Source organism: Colius striatus, chromosome 10, assembly GCF_028858725.1.
Source record: "Colius striatus isolate bColStr4 chromosome 10, bColStr4.1.hap1, whole genome shotgun sequence".
Taxonomy (NCBI): Eukaryota; Metazoa; Chordata; class Aves; order Coliiformes; family Coliidae; genus Colius; species Colius striatus.
In genome coordinates, this window is record NC_084768.1 from 25,533,767 (window position 1) to 25,550,653 (window position 16,887).

The 16,887-nt window shown below is 41.1% G+C and overlaps 1 protein-coding gene across 1 annotated transcript; it reads right to left on the reverse strand.

Annotated features, from left to right (window-relative positions):
- Positions 1 to 4,428: 4,428 nt before the first annotated feature.
- On the reverse strand, positions 4,429 to 11,865 carry DMRTB1 (DMRT like family B with proline rich C-terminal 1). Its single transcript, XM_010199069.2, has 4 exons — positions 11,298 to 11,865; positions 9,466 to 9,698; positions 7,685 to 7,829; positions 4,429 to 4,532 (listed from the first exon to the last, which is right to left on the reverse strand). Exons 1-4 carry the CDS (start codon positions 11,689 to 11,691, stop codon positions 4,429 to 4,431), a joined length of 876 nt encoding a protein of 291 aa, XP_010197371.1. The 5' UTR covers positions 11,692 to 11,865.
- Positions 11,866 to 16,887: the final 5,022 nt, after the last annotated feature.

Genomic DNA, 16,887 nt, shown 5'->3' on the forward strand with positions numbered 1-16,887 from the left:
GTAAGGCTATAAAACCCTGACAGTCATTAGTAAGTGAAACCAGAAATGCCTCCACTAAAGATAGTTGAGTAAAATAAAAGTGAAAACAGTGTGAGATCACAACTGGCCCATCATTACACCCAGAGGGGATCACCCTATGAAGTCAGTTGCAAGGTTGGCACTAATGCTACCTAGCTGAGGACAATATCCAAAGAGCCAGTGGGAAGGGCTGCTAAGGAGAAAAATGTTACCCACTCTGTCAGAAATGTTCAAGCCTAGGCTCTTCAAGTAAATCATGAGTAAATCATGAAGGACAAAGACATACCTGTAAGGATACAGGCAAGTAAAATGCATAGGCAAGTGAATCAGCGTATCACTGCCTGGTTACCTGTGGTGGATCTGGAGCTCTGTCAGTGGCCTGGGCTACAATAAAATACGCAGTGACACTCTCATTTCAGGAAGAGATTCCACAAAGTCTTTCTTTACATTTGGATTTCACCCTTATGCTCTGGCAAGCTAAATAGAGACATAACTCTCTGACTAATGCTGATGTTGCAGTGGTAAAATGCTGGGCAAAAAATAGGAAAACCAGACCCACTTGCCCGTAAGAATGATTTAATTAAAGTTTCCACTGTTCTGAAATAGGTATGTTTCACATCATAAAGAATTTTTCTGTCATGAAAATTATTTTTTTAAGGGGAGGGAGAATTTTGTTTGCAGCAAGCTGACTTTATTGGTAGGCAATTAAATATTTCTTTGGATTGCTTTTCACAATTAATTACTCATTACTGTGGAAAAAACAGCTATAGTCTTGTAGTGGATTCAGAGATTTCCAACTGGGTGCATCTAATTCCAAGAAGAAAAATTTTAAAAAAAGGCCTAGAAAGAGTATGATGACTACTGTCATAGGAAAGCCTGCTTCGGGGCAGACGGAGAAGCAGATACCACAGAAATGTTAACATCTAGCGGTCTGCTGCAGGGCAATGACAAATTAATCTTACGTATGTTTGCAGAATGGACATATTACGTGATCCTCCTAGAATCCCTTGGTTTTTTTTTCTCTTTTTCCAAAGCTCCTGCAGAAAATGCAGATCCACTGTAATCTGAGGTTTTGGACAGTGTCACAGACACCTCTGTATAAAACTTGGATCCTAAACTTGCATACCTAACCAACGTTGTCAACTCTGTACCCTCACAAATAATTCCACTGAAAGTAATGAAATTACTGTGTAAGTAAATGTTCAAGAACTGGTTCCTACTGTCAAGTTTTCCCCGTCAGTGTACAAAGCTTGTTGCTCTCTGATGATCTAGGGGCTTGCAATGAGGACAGAAGACTGACAAGTGTTAGGAATCACAGCTTCGGAAGTTCAGATTTATTTAGCAAGGGAGCCAGATGATAAATGCTATGTGCAGAATTCCTACAGCAGTCAGTAGCAGCTTGCATGCAGGAAGATTTAAGAAGCAGGTATCATAGCTAACTTTCCTTTTTCTCCCCAAATTTTATGAACGTGACCAAAATCTATGTGGCTTCGGCCTTAATAAAAACCAATAAAATTCTGGGATGATTTAGGCTGGAACAACCTCTGAGTGACTTCTCTAATCCAAATCATTCCATTTCAATCCAAATTGATTTCATTATCCCTAAGTCATTTATTTAAATAAATGGAGTCAGAAAAGATCACAGAGTTTAATTATTGGAAACATTGGTTGGCACTAAGTTTGGAATTAAAATGACTCACTTTGAAGTCCTTAAGTACACAGAATGACAACAGCAGTTGTCAAAGAACATTTTTTCTCGGTTAAAAAAGACAAGCTGTGCATAAAATGGAGGAATGAAACCTTGAATTATCCACAGAAGATAATTCCTCCTGTCAACTGCAGAGTTGCTCACTTGAATTTTTTACCAAGTACTTTATTTTTCCATGCAGATACAGGTGCAAGAACATGGGGACACATTCCCTAAAATGTAAAAAGATCTGAAATGACACCAAAGTTTGACTGGCTATATGATTATGCATATTAAACAGTCTTGTCCTCACTGTTCATGCTCTAGGAAAGCCAATTGTAACTGTTCAGCTGTTAAGACTTCAGACTGTGGTAGATACCTGCCATTTCCTTACAGAAGGCAATCAGGCTGGTCAGATATCATTTACCCCTGCCCCTGGTCACCTTCCTGTCCTACATGTGTATGGAAGGAGCAAGATTTGGTAATGGCTTTGCATCTACTTTGCCACAGCTGACAAGATATTCTAAAATATATTCCCTCTCAGCTTTTTCTTCTCCATATTGATGACTATTTTTAGACTTCCTTCATAAAGCAACTCTTCCATCTCCTTGTTCAGTTCAGTTGCCTTTCTCTGTCTCTTCCTCAAACTCATTACACCTCTCCAGAGATGAACACTGACTGGTCTGTGACAATGCAGTGAGAGAGATCCTACTGTAGTACCGTCATTAAAACAGACAAAAGAAAGGCTTTGGTTCACTCACTGATAGTTCAAAAAGATGGAGGAAAAGGAGAATAAGGCTTGGCAGTCTGAAAGCAGCCACCAGCATAGCGAAACGGAGAGAAAACAGTAATGTATATGCAGTGTATCTACATTGACTGTGCATGGGCAGGAGTCCATGTTGCTTTGAGATTTAAGGACTGAACATGACTTCAGAAAAATATCTGGGAAGGAGATTATTCAACTGTTCATCCTGTACATTACTATTTCCATAAATCCTTATATTTGTAAAACCCCCATCCTCCAGTCCATCCACAGAGGAACCTGCTTTGTGGTGCTGCTGGTATTTCTATTGGTGGATGATTTTATTTTTAAAGGAGCCTTGCTCTATGCAGACACCTTAAAGAAGTACCCAGATTTCCCCAAGCAGACAGCAGTTTCCAGAGGAGGTTTGGGATGCTCCTGGGAGCAGAGATGCTGTTGCAAACCTAGTATATAACAAGTACATCAGACTATTTGTTACAAATATGTATGTTTTAGTTTTTCCTCTTGGAAGTTCTAAGTTTGTAGCTTTTACTCACTGTCCCCTAAAACCCTGTATGCTGGAAAGCATTCCAGCAGATCATCTACTACATTAAAAAAATTAAAAGTCAGCTTAGTATCATGTCTTTACATCTTGCATTCAGCAAGGAATTATTAGTACAAATAGCAGAAAAGAAGAACATTTATTTTACTGTGCTCAGCTCTACAGCAGCAGTCAAAAGTTACAGAAAGAAACTCCTGAAGCCTAAAACTCTCTCCAGACTAGTTTGCTATACAAAGCTGTTCAGGACAACATCTGACATGTGGCTGGATAACTTACATGTGATATACAGCCTCAAATCATCAAAACCATGCAACAGTTTAATGTTATCTTTTTTAATTATACAAAAGTCCCCTTCCCCCAGTTAGTCAAACATTAACAACCGATCCACTTAATACAAAACCAATTCCTCTAGGCAAAACAGTAGAGGAACACACCTTTCATTTGTAATTAAACATTATCACTGAAAATTAGAATATGTGTGGATTTGACTAATTATTATTCTAAATGGTGTTTTGTCCTAGTTTCCTAGGCAATCTCTCCACACCATGCCACAGAGCACTTCCAAGATGTATATATGAAGTTGTCTGCACCAGCCCTTTAGAAACAAATAGCACTGTTGAGTGTCAGCTGTACTGAGTTAAATAACATTGAAATTCCTCATAAACCATCAAGGATGTTCAAAATACTGAAGCCTGGGTGACATGAAGTGATTCCAAATCAGTCTGTCCCTAGCCTGAGTGCGAGGTGCCTTAAAGACCATTCACCCCGAAAACAATGCGGAAGGACTGGATTCCAGCCTCGCAGACCTCTCTGCAAAGTCCTCCCACCCCCTTCTTGACAAGTGTACCAAGCACCTACTGTTCCCTCACCTTGCTGAATCCAGTGAATTGTGTTCTTAGGCAGTCAAGTAAATCAGCAACCCAGAGCATCTTCCCATCCTCTCTCACTCAGTCTTTAGGCTCCACATCACTTAACTCTTCCATAATATTCAGAACCAAGTTTCCTTTATAGCAAATTGATACACAAACAACTCATTTTTGACTACTGTCATGAACATGAGAAGGCTACAGAATGTACGTGGCTCAGAAACCTCACTCCAAAGTCAGGGAGCCATCTAACCTCAGCAAAGGAAACCAATTTGGAGTCATAATCATCTGCTACTTTCCCCCTGCTTAACGAAGAACAGATTTACCATGGCTCTAGAAAACCTCTTTTACGAACAAGGGCTTTATAGTGCTAGGGAGGCAGAGCTGTGAGCCTGGTAGCTCTATCATGATCTGTGAGGCAGGAGTCTAATTCTCTCCTTCTAGCTGTTATGGCTGCAGAGTGACACAAGTGTCACTCTACCCTCATATTAACTAACATTCTCCTCAGAAATGAAAATAGCCCTGCCTGCTACTCAGCTCTTCTCCTGCCCATTTACTTTTTAGAACATACAGATTGGTCTCTGCTTGTTTCTTCTGCAGAAGATGGTTGGTCAGGTTCATGAACCACCCCTGAATTCTGTCCATCACCTTCACTAGCTGAAATAAAAAACAAAGAACAGAAAAAGGTCAAACACAGACAAACAAGCCTAAAACCCTAAACCCTGTATTTCAGTTTGCACTATACTTGTTATCAGTCACATTTCCAGAGGTAAATACACAATGCAAAATGACTTCTGTCAATACAATCTGGTTCTCAACCCAGTTAATTCAAAAGTGCTTGACATCAAGAGTTGCAGCTCTCAGAACTGAGATACTGCAGGAGTTGATTGTTTCAGCCATGGTTGAAGAAATGTAGCAAGAGTGCTTCAAGGTGGCAAGTGTTGAAGCTGCACTGGAAGAGAAGTGTGAGGCTGTCTTTTGTCCACTTCACTGCAATGAATCTATGCTGTGCCTTTTTAATGTTCCTGTGAATTCTCAAAGGCCTTGACACACCGAATAACCCCTAAATAATCCCACTAGGGATTTTCATTTTATATTTACTTACCAATTTGCATTGGCAAATGCTCCCTCACAGGCAATGTGGAGGTTTGGTTTTTTTCTGTGGCTTGCTCTTTTAGAAAGCCAACAATGTGCAGACTCTGTCCTCACAGGCTGTACTGGCTGTTTTACTGGACATACCTTGTGTTTAGTTTGTCAAAACTCCATAACATTACTAGGCAATACTGCCTGAGGTTGTGTAACAACATGGTCTATACTTCATCTCACCATCGTAAACCTCACTGGCCCCAGTCATTCAACTGCGGTCAACTGTTTACTCAGATCTTTCTGATAGCAGTTTCTAGCCTTGGAAAATCTTTTTCAGATAGGACTTGTTTGGGGTTTTTTAATCACCTTAATCTCAGATGCCAGTTAGGGTAGAGATCACTGACATTTCTTCTCACCAGTTTTTCTCTGCCAGAATTTTCTATATCCATTTTCCTGCCAGTTTTGCCAGAAAGAACATTTCACCTCAACTCTGGAGTTCTCTCTGGAGGAAGAACATTCCCAAGTGTAATTGCAGGTTTGAGTCAGTTCTTTCCTTGGGAATAAAAAAGACATGATGCAATCCCAGCACATCTCTATGAACTAAATGGTACAAATTTTCTCTTTTTTCAAGCACTTTGTGTAGCAGAATCAAAGAATTATGAGTTTCACCATAGCTTCCCTCTATTTCTACATCCTCTGCTGGCAGGCTATACTGTATATGACCTCATTCACAAGTATCCCCTCTCACTGGGTCACAATTGCAAATTCCTACGTATCCTAGAGTACAAATGCTATGTAGTGGCATTAATTTGTACTTTCTCCATAGTACTAAGAGAACTGGATTGTTCTCTGAGCAGCACAATGCATGATGCATTGTTTCCGATGCCTTTGTGCCTGGGTTGTGATTTCCCCAGTGTGTAGTAAGGGCTGAGGTCATTAGATGGCACTTTTCTCTCTGGGGAAGTGCTCTCATGACCTCACTTCTCTGTCCAGATGCCAGTTTTCATGTTGTTTGGCCAGTACAATTTCACTCTACCAATACAGGACTGGATTTCCTCCATTTTCCTCACGCAGTACTGTAACTTCTCTCTCTACTCTCCATGTTTGTCTGCTACTCCCAGTTCCTTCCAGTTGCCACAGTCTCCAACAGAATAGCTGCAGCTCCCTACAGGTTATCTGCCACTGCAGTATCCCCCCAGATCTTTTTACCTTCCAAATCACAAACCCCATTATTCTCACATATGCTTCCTGGTTTGCCTGCCAGCTCTCAGTTTCCTCTCTTCCCTTCAATCTCAGCCCATATTCTTTCACCTCTAGCACACCATTATCTCCTGCATCAAAGACCTAATGCCTTTGTCTGTATTGTGAAACAACTTACACTTCTACAATGTCTGTACGCACCCCAACTGTTATATTCTTCCTGTTTCCCTTGTCTACCACATCTCCTGCTTACTTTTCTTTGGCTTTCCAGCCACATGAGAAGCAGGTATGCTCTGAAGATATGTGCCCACTGCTGGCCTGACTGGCAGGCACTTGGTTGTTGGCCAAGGTACACACACATCAGTCAGGAGCTGAGTGCAAGCTGACAGGCAGCCAAACGTCACGACATGGCTGCAAACAAACCATTTTGTGGGAGGCATCTGTTTCCATTGAAGATCAATATTGTGTAGAACTGTGATCACAACAGATATGTTTGGCTGAAAATAACTAATGGTTTGAAAAGTTATGAGGACTGACATCAACAGAAAATGAGACTGCACGAGAAACCAGGCCAAAAAACCCCCCAAATTCTATTTTGTCCCACATAACCACCATCAACATCTTTTCAATCAAAATGAGGTAATTATACTCTATTTCTCCTCCCTCTTGTACAAGAGACTTGATTTTTCACTGGGTGATTACTGTAATCTGTTTCATAAACAATCAGATTACAATTTCTTTATTCTCCTGTTCAAGAGGAGAAATAAAGTTGTATTTATTTATCTGCATTTTCAAAAAGAATTTAAAATAAAGTGCCTATTCACTCATCCAGTGCTACTGCTTAATTTGCTGAGCAGCTCTACCCTCTTGTGGTCACAGCTAGCTGCAGCCAGATGAAACGCTTGCAAATATAATCATAACTACGTCCACCTGTAGGCACAATACATGAGGGAGACCCAAAAGAGAGCGGCACAAAGTCTAAACCTATGTCAGAAATTTTAAATCCCGTGAGATCCAATAAAAAACTTGAGATTTGGAAGAGTCTCTTCCATATATAGCAATTAAAATGTAGGATTTTCAGCTGAGCAACAAATTTTGTTAGTCTGCATTAAAAAAAAAAAAAGTCTCAATTGCAAGAGAGACAAAGAATTTAAAAAATATGTCCTGAAAACTAGCTACTCAGAAAAATATTTTCACTTTCTGAATAGCAACAGAACATATTCTGGAATAGCTCTGAGTCCTGAGGCCTTCAATGTCCTTATGAGGTGCTTGTCAGCTGGAAAGTCCCAGTACATCAGGCTGCTTCCCCTAAGTCATCTCTTCTCAGAGCTGTACAAACTGGCCATCTGTCCTGCCACTTCAGTCTCTCAGTCCTGGCTCCATCACAAGGATCTAGGAACTCCTGTAAACTAGCCTGTAGAGACCCTGGAAAATCAGGGTCTCTTGGGACTTCAACTGCTGTGGGTACATATTGAAATGATGTTAAAACTAGATCTCCCAAGGTTCCTCTCATGCTTCCTTACCATGTGCTTCCTTGGTTGTTTCAGCCAACATGTTCAGTGAAAGGGGAGGTGGAATGTAATGTATCCCTGGCAGAAAACTTGGTGGGATGAACTGAGGCAGAGGAGTGTAGTATCCTTGAGGGAGATCACCACCTCCATCTGGAACCTGCAGAAACACATGAAAGAAATCATCTTCCATCTAAAGACTCTCCCCAGGATACATCTGCAGTATCAAAAAACTTCTGTTCCATTTTTTACCTGTGAATATTACTTTTTTTTTGGTCCATTTTGTGGTCATATGCTGCCACATCTGTGCAGATATTAGCATGTGCAAAGCTGTGCATAGTGTAAAATGCTGAAACTGAAAAGTAGCAGCTTCTCAGACTGTGTCTCAGCTGAAACTGACCTTCTAAATCGTTGTCACCTTTTCTGGCACCTCAGTAGAGCAGCTGGTTTAAATCAGGAGTAGCCCACCTTCAGCACTGAACCAGTGCACTTGCTACTGAACAAGTCTGGAAGTCTTCATGCAACAGTGAGGCAACCTAGGGAAATGCTCCTTGCCACCATCACCCTGCTAAGTTATGGGTTGTCCCCTGAGCCCAGTGACTTGAGTGGTGCTACCTATGCTGAGGGGTTGGTGTGCACCACATGATGCCCCACAGTCCTGGTTTTCTATGATCACCAAACCTGTTAGTGCATAATAAAACTCATTCCATGTGCAAGGAGATACTTCCTCAGAAACACTAGCATCAGAGAAACAGAAGCATTTTGTCTTGGATCTGGCCATGAACTCTGATATAGACAGAACTTGTACAAGATCATCCGATTTGTTTCAGGACACTTAAAAATTAAGTTCAAACTCACATATAGTGATGGTCTAGACAAGGCATTTCCCAAGCTCTGTATATTCAGCCCACCAGGATAATTTCTCTGGACCTCAGACTTCTACTAGCCACTTTCTTTCTCAGTGATCCCTAAAATCTGAGTTTCTATGCAAGTATAATAAATCTAGTCTACCTGATGAATTGTACTCAGTGCAGACAGAATGGTGAATGGCAGCTAGTAGTCTCATAATGTAGCCAACTGTGGTATCGAAACTGGATACCACCAGTTTAAACCAACATGACTGACAGCATTGAAAGGAACTGGAAGTGGCCACACACACCATTACAACTGACAGGCAATTCAGCATCTTGCTTCTTACCACGTCTGTGTGGTTTGAAGGTGTGGGCCCTATGGTGCATGGTTTAGTGGTGGACGTGGCAGTACTGAGTTAACAGTTAACTCCATGATCTTAAAGGTCTTTTTCAACTAAAAAATTATATGATCTGAAACCTGTGTTAACCACAACAATTTCCCACCTTTTCTGAGAAACCAAATGTCTCAAAACAGAAATATCCAACCATGCTGATTTGTTTCCCTGTGGAAACTGATTTTTCCTTGTTCTTCTCTTTGTCTGTAGTGCCTTGGCCAAGCCCTCATGCTCTCCTTTCACATTAGATTTGCCCTGCATGTAAGAAGAGCAGCCTGGCACAACATGACCATATTAAGTGTCCAACTGCCATCACCCCAAAAGGCTGTTGCAGATGGTAGCAGGATGTATAAGCCTCAGAACACTTCACAAAATCTGGCCCCTTGCAAGTACATGGGTTTGCTCTTCTGGGTTGCTGTGAAGCAATTGATAACTGCTGTGAAGTAACTGATAAAATGGATAACTTTCCATAGATACTTGAGCAGCAAAAAGGCAGCTAAAAGTAGAGACAGCAATTCTTTCCAGATATAATCAAAAGATGGCTACTTACTGACACAGAGGCTGCATTCCCAGGCCCATAGTTGCTAGGAATGTGTCGGAAACCTCTCTGAAGCGATATCCCTGGAGGTGATGGTGGTGTCCTACAGTTTGACTCATTGATGGCAAATCCCATGGGAAACGGGTGATAAGGATATACCCCAGAACACCCTGCATACACCTTTGGAGGCTCTCTCTCCAGGTATTCTGAGTTGACCATGTATTCTGGAGGAAAAGCAGGGTGAGCTAGGAAAAATGAGAAAAGAACAAATGAAAGTATCAATGTAATTCTGTGGAGATCAGTAAAGTAGCTGCAGGACCAAATTCCACTCTCAGGCAGAAGAATTGGGTCTTTGGTTTCATGCTTAACTTCCCATGAATTTATTCTGTAATTTTTCAAGGATCTAAGGAAAGGTGCAGCAGATTACACTGTAATACAGAATGATCTGCATTCTTTCCTGCCATGTGCATTGTGAAACTAGTCCTTAATAAAGCACTGTCTGCAAAATCTTATTCTTTCAGTACATCAGCAACAGCAATGCAACTTACCCTAAGGCTTTTAACTCTAGCAGAACTTAAAAAATCTACAGAAAGAACAGAGTTCTAACTTGTGATTTGTCACTTCTTAAGCTAATTTACAGACATAGGCTCAGCTTTAGGGACATACACAGGCAATTTCAGATGCAGGAATTGGTTATTTCCTTTGTTTTTTTAATCTTGCATCTGGAATCTCATATGGCCTCTCTGAAGTCTTTAAAAAGAGAGTGGTTCTTTGAAATAGACAGGGTCTTTCTTGTCTGCATGTCCTCCTGTTGGTAGAGAAGTGAAAGAATTTGAGAGTAGGCTGACTTCTAGAGTACTAGGATTATACTCTTTGTTCCTAACCTTTTTTTTTTTACATTGGTCAGCAGGTTAAAAATGTTATTAAGTGAAATGTGTACAACTAGCACCATCCATCAACACAACTGTCTTAGGAAACAAAGCTAAAAAAACCCAGTGAACAGTTACAGGCAGATTAGGTGCGAACTAGAGATGTCTGAAACAAGTCTTTCCTCTGGGCTTCTCCGAAAGCGTTTTGTCCCACAGAGGCTGCCAACTCTCTGGAGGCTCAGACTAATGACTACTGCAGTCAGTAGGGATTTCTATAAAATTACTATAGTAATAGTATGACATTAGCATAATAAATAGTAATAAACTAGACAAATCACATGAAAGATTCTATTAAAGGAGGCAATTTAACCATAAAAGTGTTCTACCTGCAAAATCTATGCTCTGCTCTTAAATATCAAATGCACCTTTACACTGTGATCCCAGTCAAGCTCAGTCTTTGCTACAGGAATTAAGGGCAAAAGTTCTCTTTCACAGTGCTATCACAAAATGCTTGCAACTGCACCAGTAACTTCCCCATTTACCTGCCATTGCGGAGTTTTTTAGTATTTTTGTTGATGGAGGTTCACACCTGCAAATTTATAAACAGTGAGCTAGCACTGACAAACACGCACGAGCACCTGCAGTGCACAGTATCACAGTTCAGTTTCCCTCCCAGGCTAATTTCCCTCCTAGAGAAAAGCCATTTTCTTAAGCTTCCCGTGACCTGCATTGCAGACCCTGCAAAAGGGCAAATTAATTGGAGGGTTGTATATTCACCATGCAAGCCGAGTACCCGTGTCCACTGAGGAAGGAAAGTAGGAGAGACAGCAGGAGCTGCTCTCTGGAGAGCTGGAGAATGAGGAATCCCTAGGTGCAAACTGAACAAGCAGCAGTGTTTGATGAGGAGAAGGAAAGGATGAAGGCGGAAAGAAAGATGGCAGGAGAGGGGAAGAGGCTTTGGGGCCAGGCCCTTACCATAGTCACAGAAGGGAGGGCTGCTGGAAGGCAGCAGTGGCCCTCTGTATGCAATGCCTTTGCTGTTGCGGCTGGTGGGCTGGGCACCCCTCATCTCCTCATGGTCGCTCTGCGCAGGGTCACTGGCTGCCTCAGTGTCTTCACCCAGGGGAGCGGGTCCTGTGGCTGCCCCAGTCTGAGGGTCGGGCACCTGCTGCCTCAAGGCCTTCTGGGCCGCCATGATCTTCTGGCGCTCAGTGATGAGGGCACACTTGTCGCACAGGCAGAGCTTCCAGCGGCAGTGGCCGGCATGGCCCTTCACCGGCACCACGAAGCCATGGTTACGGCAGCGGGAGCACTTAGGGGTTCGCGGTGCCAACTTTACTGCCACTGCTGCAGCCTCCTTGGCGTCCATGGCACCCAAACCCTAGCTAGCCACCCTGGCACACCTGGGCTGGCGTGTCAGGGCTCTTATATAGGGCATGGCTCCTGCTGCCCCAGGATGTAGCAACTGGGGCAGGCGGGGCAGGCGAGCCCATGTCAGTGGGTGGGGAATGCCCTGCTCTGGGGAGGCTGCCATACAGGAGCTGCCTTGGGTCCACAGGCCTCCCCTCCCTCTGCCAGGCATGGCTGTACCTGCCCACCTCCCCCTGCAGTGCCTAGTGCAGGCTGTAGCCAGAGCTCAGCCATGGGGGGCTGGAGGGAGAGCTGGGACTATGTTTGCAAGAGCAGGGTGGAACATGCTACACATGTTAGTACATTTCCCTGTGCTGGTGCACAGAGATGGAGAGTTTTGGACAGGGGAGGTGTGCATCTAAGAGAAATGTAGTGTCCTTTACAGTACTACCTTAAGTGATGCTTTTCCCTTTTGGCAGTTTAACATCTGCACCCACTTTCATACCTCTCATGCATTTGCTTTTAATATGCACAGGATTTCAGTTTTGTTTCCAATTTGCAGCATGCTTCTCTTGATCAGGAGGAGTGACTGCTTCAGCAGAAAAAAAAAAACACTTTCATCATTCTGTGTTTCAAAATAGGGTACTAAGATGAAGGCAGAAAGCATATGTCATTCAAAAGACCTGTCTGCTTCCTCAGAATTCCTGTTCTCTGGAAACAAAGACAGGCTTACAATTAGAAATGCAGGAATGCTCCAGTTCCAGTATTGCTTAGAAAGCACTTGTTATTTGTTACTGCTGGTAGCTACCATAGTTTACAGAGTAGCCCACATCCAGGAGAAAACTCTCCACTTTGCAATGTAAGGCAAAACATGGCTGACTTTTCTTATATATTGAGAAGCTAACTCTGTTTTTAAATCCTAAGTTGTAAATAGCTTCTATGTTAAACAGAATATCATAAAAATAAACACCAAGTAGTTGTGAATTTTTTAACCAGTTTCAAGTCAACCAGGTAACATCTCTTGGCTGCTCTGAAACAATTCTAATCTGCAACAGAGTATGTTTCGTCTCCTGTGAGGCTTGGGTGCACCCCTCAACATTTGGGGCGGTGAGGTCCCAGTATAGCGGGCCCTTTAAGAGATTTGGCAACAAGTTAGTTTGCTTCAGCATTGAGCAGCCAGCCCCTGTGGCCCTCTCAAGGCTCAGCCTAGGTTCAGGCTTCTCACTGCAAAAGACCCAGTAGAACCAAGTCCTTCAGGTTTCCAGTAGGATTTAATCTGAGGAGGTATTTCTATAGGTGCAATACTGGCATACAAGCCCAGACTTGCTCTCGAAAGCAATTCAGACTCAAATCTGAAATGCACAGAATCTCTAGACCACGCAGCACGGTGGCAATCCCAACCTGATAATGTTGCTATCTTAGTTGCAGACTGTGCCTTTGGTAGCTGTTTTTTTCTGAGTGGCTGTCAGCCGTGCCTTTGCACTGCTGTGTTCAGGGATCCTATGCAGGAGCAAGGCTAAATCTGACCAGGCACACAGCAGGTTATGTAGGAGAGACCACTGTAGTGCTCTATAGAAACTGGGTGCTGGATTGCATGCACAGCAACTCCCTTATGAGTGGGAGGCAGCAAAGCCCACATACAAGTATAATCAGCTCCCTCTCCTCAATTGCAGAGCACATTCCCCAGAAGTCTTCTAAAGTGCTCTATAGAAAGTCAGCTTCAGTGCCCGGGAATGTGTGTATTGTGGCTAAGTGTCTTTGAAAATTTGACTTGAAAATGTTTCCACTTCTTCCTAGTTCAGAAAGGTACTTGGTTGATATGCCTTCATTAGAAGCTGCTCCAGCTCATAAATCATTCTTGAAGTGCCTTGTGCCACGGCCCTGATGTTCCCATAATCATTCTAAACATTGACTCTTTATTAAATACAGACAGTTAATATATTCATAATTTTATGCTCCATATTTTTACTGTATGTTGAGGATGTGCATATTTAGATGTAGAATGAAAAAGGACGGATGACACGTTTTAAATAAACTAATTACATGTTTCATAAGATACACAATCTGTGTTCATTTGTATACTTAAGCAGTGGAGAAAAAAATGTAGGCTTATATACATTTTCTCTAGCAAATTTCTATTTTGAGTCACATAATGCTACTATTTGAAACATTTACTCAAATTTATCTCTCTTCTCTCTTGAAAAAGAGGACCATGGGCTCTAATGGTTTCTCCATTAATAAACCATGTCTTTCAAAGTGATGTGGATTCTTCTTTTGAACACTTTTCACCTGAACACTCAGCGTTTATTATGCTCTCCATATAGTTTGTTTCAGACATAACTAGACTTTTTTTTTATAGAAAAGTGAACATTTTTCTTTGCTTGTGAGGTGAATATTTATTTCTGTAGACAGTTCAAAGAATTGTGTTATTCCAATCCTGTTCTGTGTTTTTGTATCCATTTGGGTTAGCTTATTGCACACCATTTGCAAGATCATCACACAAAGGAGACAGAAACAATTTAAAGAGAAATTTTTGAAGCGAGATGTAGAATTGTATGTGGATACACCTTCATGTCTATTATAATTTTCTCCTTTCTTCATATTTGAAAGAAAATGAGGCACAATAATGACTCTTTTGTCTAAAACTTACTCAGTTTATGCTATCATTTTATGTAACATATGGTGGGAGTGTAATGTAAAGTGCATACAGGATTCTGTATTAGAACAGCATTTATGAGAATTCTTATCTTGCCAGAATGAAAGGAAAGCAACCTGCTGATTTCATGTTACTGAAATCAATAGCAGTAATGTCTTTATTTCTTTCTAGCTTCTGAATCACATAAATTGTGTGGTTTTGGTATGCAGTTTGTTTTGTACATGGAACAGTGAAGAAAAACAATGCTTTAGGAACAAATCAAAAGACTCTTTGCTGTTAAATTGAATAGCAGAAAATTGGGGTTTGGTTTTCTTTCCTTCTCAGACTTTCCAGTTGAGATTTTATGCTTTTTGGCAAGGAAATTAATCTGCTTACATCTGACATTTCACAGACAATAGCAACATAATCAAGAAATTTGTTCAGTCTAAGATCTCCATTAGCAAATATTTGCAAACTTGGTTCAAAATAAATGTTTTCTTATGCAAAACAATCAAGAATGTACTTTGACTTTTTAAGACATTGCATATGAAGATAAAATGCTCTCTTCAAAAACAGTCTTAGTAGTTTGGAAATGTTCATTATGTACTGCTGTAAGTCATTATATAAAAAATTATATACGGCAATAGTATTATCAGCTCTTGTACATTTTAACTAATTTGACCATGTTTGTGGCTATTGGTTGTAGCATAATCAACATGAGGACATTTACCTGCACAGGCAGAACTGCTCAAGAAGGACTGGCCAGTCTTCAAGTGCTCCTCACCACTCCACACCCAGGCCCCTTCTGTTATCCAGTCTTAACAAATACCTTGACTGCACCTGTGGATTGGTAGCTGATCTCCTGGCATCACTTATGTTGAGGTTTACAGGGAGACTACTGTAGCTTCCTGCACTGGCTGAGGAGGTTGCAGGTTAATTTCTGATCTTTTACTGATCCCTTACTCAAGTCAAGTCTGGCACAGGCTGGCAAGAAACCTTCTCTAAACTGCCACGGAACATCAGTACTGCCTTTCCTGTGTTATTCCTGGGAAAAAGCTCCTTGCATGTCTCTAGTGTATTCATTCATTAAAATACATCTGAGTTATCTCCACACTGTTCTGCAGTCATTTATGTCTCTTCTGTCCATCCATGTGGCTAGGAAACCACACTTCCTTCCCCTCCTGTCTCCCTGCAGTATCCTTTCCTCTGAACTACATGTATGCAATATTTTCCTGCTCTTACATACTCAGAAGCCTTCAGCAAGGATTGCTCTGCATTATGCCATTCATCCCTTTGCCTTTCTCCCATCTCTTTTGCATTATTTACATCCTGTTTCTCTTCCCTTTCATGAGGGAAGAAAAATCCCTTTCACATTTTATCCCCGTCATACCTATCAGCTCGTGCTTGCTGTCAAGATGAGGACTCCCATCTTCACCTGGAACAGAATACCATTTTACTAATTAGCATCGCTAGCACACCTTCATGCTTTCTTCTGTAGTCATCCTCATATTTAGACACTCCTTATAAAAACATTGAAGCCTTTAAAACATTCTCTGACTGACCTGCATTACAAAGTCTCCCCTTCATCATCGAGCTAACTCCAGTGTATATCCATCAACGGTATCAGTCACAGAATTTCAAGGTTGAGCTATCTGCTGACATGCTTATGTGTTTGTCTAATCCTGCCCAAAGCAAGCCTACATGACAATGGATAAAATTCTTTGAGTCACCTCTCTAGACTGTTTAATACTTTTCTGGTCACTGTGAAATTGTACTGTAGTAAACATATTTTTTATATGTGAGGAAAAGTGCAATATAGAAACAGTTCAATATGATTAGATCATATCTACCTTAAGATTTGAAATGGCTAAAATATTACACCATTTTTAAACCTAGTCCCAGTTGTTTACATTGATATATACAGATTCATCTTTTCAGTTCTTTTTCAGTGTCACTCCTTTACTTTAAAATGTTGTCTTCAGTAATTCAAACAGGAATTCCACCGGGGTGGATTTTTTTACTGTTGTTACAGAAGTTTTAAATGGAGCACAATTAGATGTTGCTTTTCATCTGCTGTATCAAAGAAGTGAAACTCCATGCTTTAATCTGAGAAAATTGGATGGAGATCATACATAAGTTTAAAATCTAAAAATGTACAGAAGTTGTATAAAGCACTTCTGGTTTATTTAACAAACACAACTAAAATAAAGCTTGCGTACTTAAAATTGTGGATCTTTTAAACAGGAGAACTAGGTTTTTATATATTAACAACAGAGAGTTTATTAGTGAGGCTGCTGTTTGTTTATTGTAACAAGAATTTTCTTAAAGAAAAAAGCAATAGTGATTAAACTGGAAAGTCTGTGATCTGGTTATTTCATGAGTACCAGAAGGGCAGCGTGGACCAGGAGAGAAATCAAGTCCAGCAAGGAAAGAAAACACATAACAGTTCTTGTTCTGCATTAATAAATTTCTTATATAAGCAGGAAATAAAATGTATTAAGGGGAAAAGAATGAGACAGACAAATACATACACACAGGTCCTTTCCTCAAATAAACGACAGAGTGTTTTAAGACCTCCTT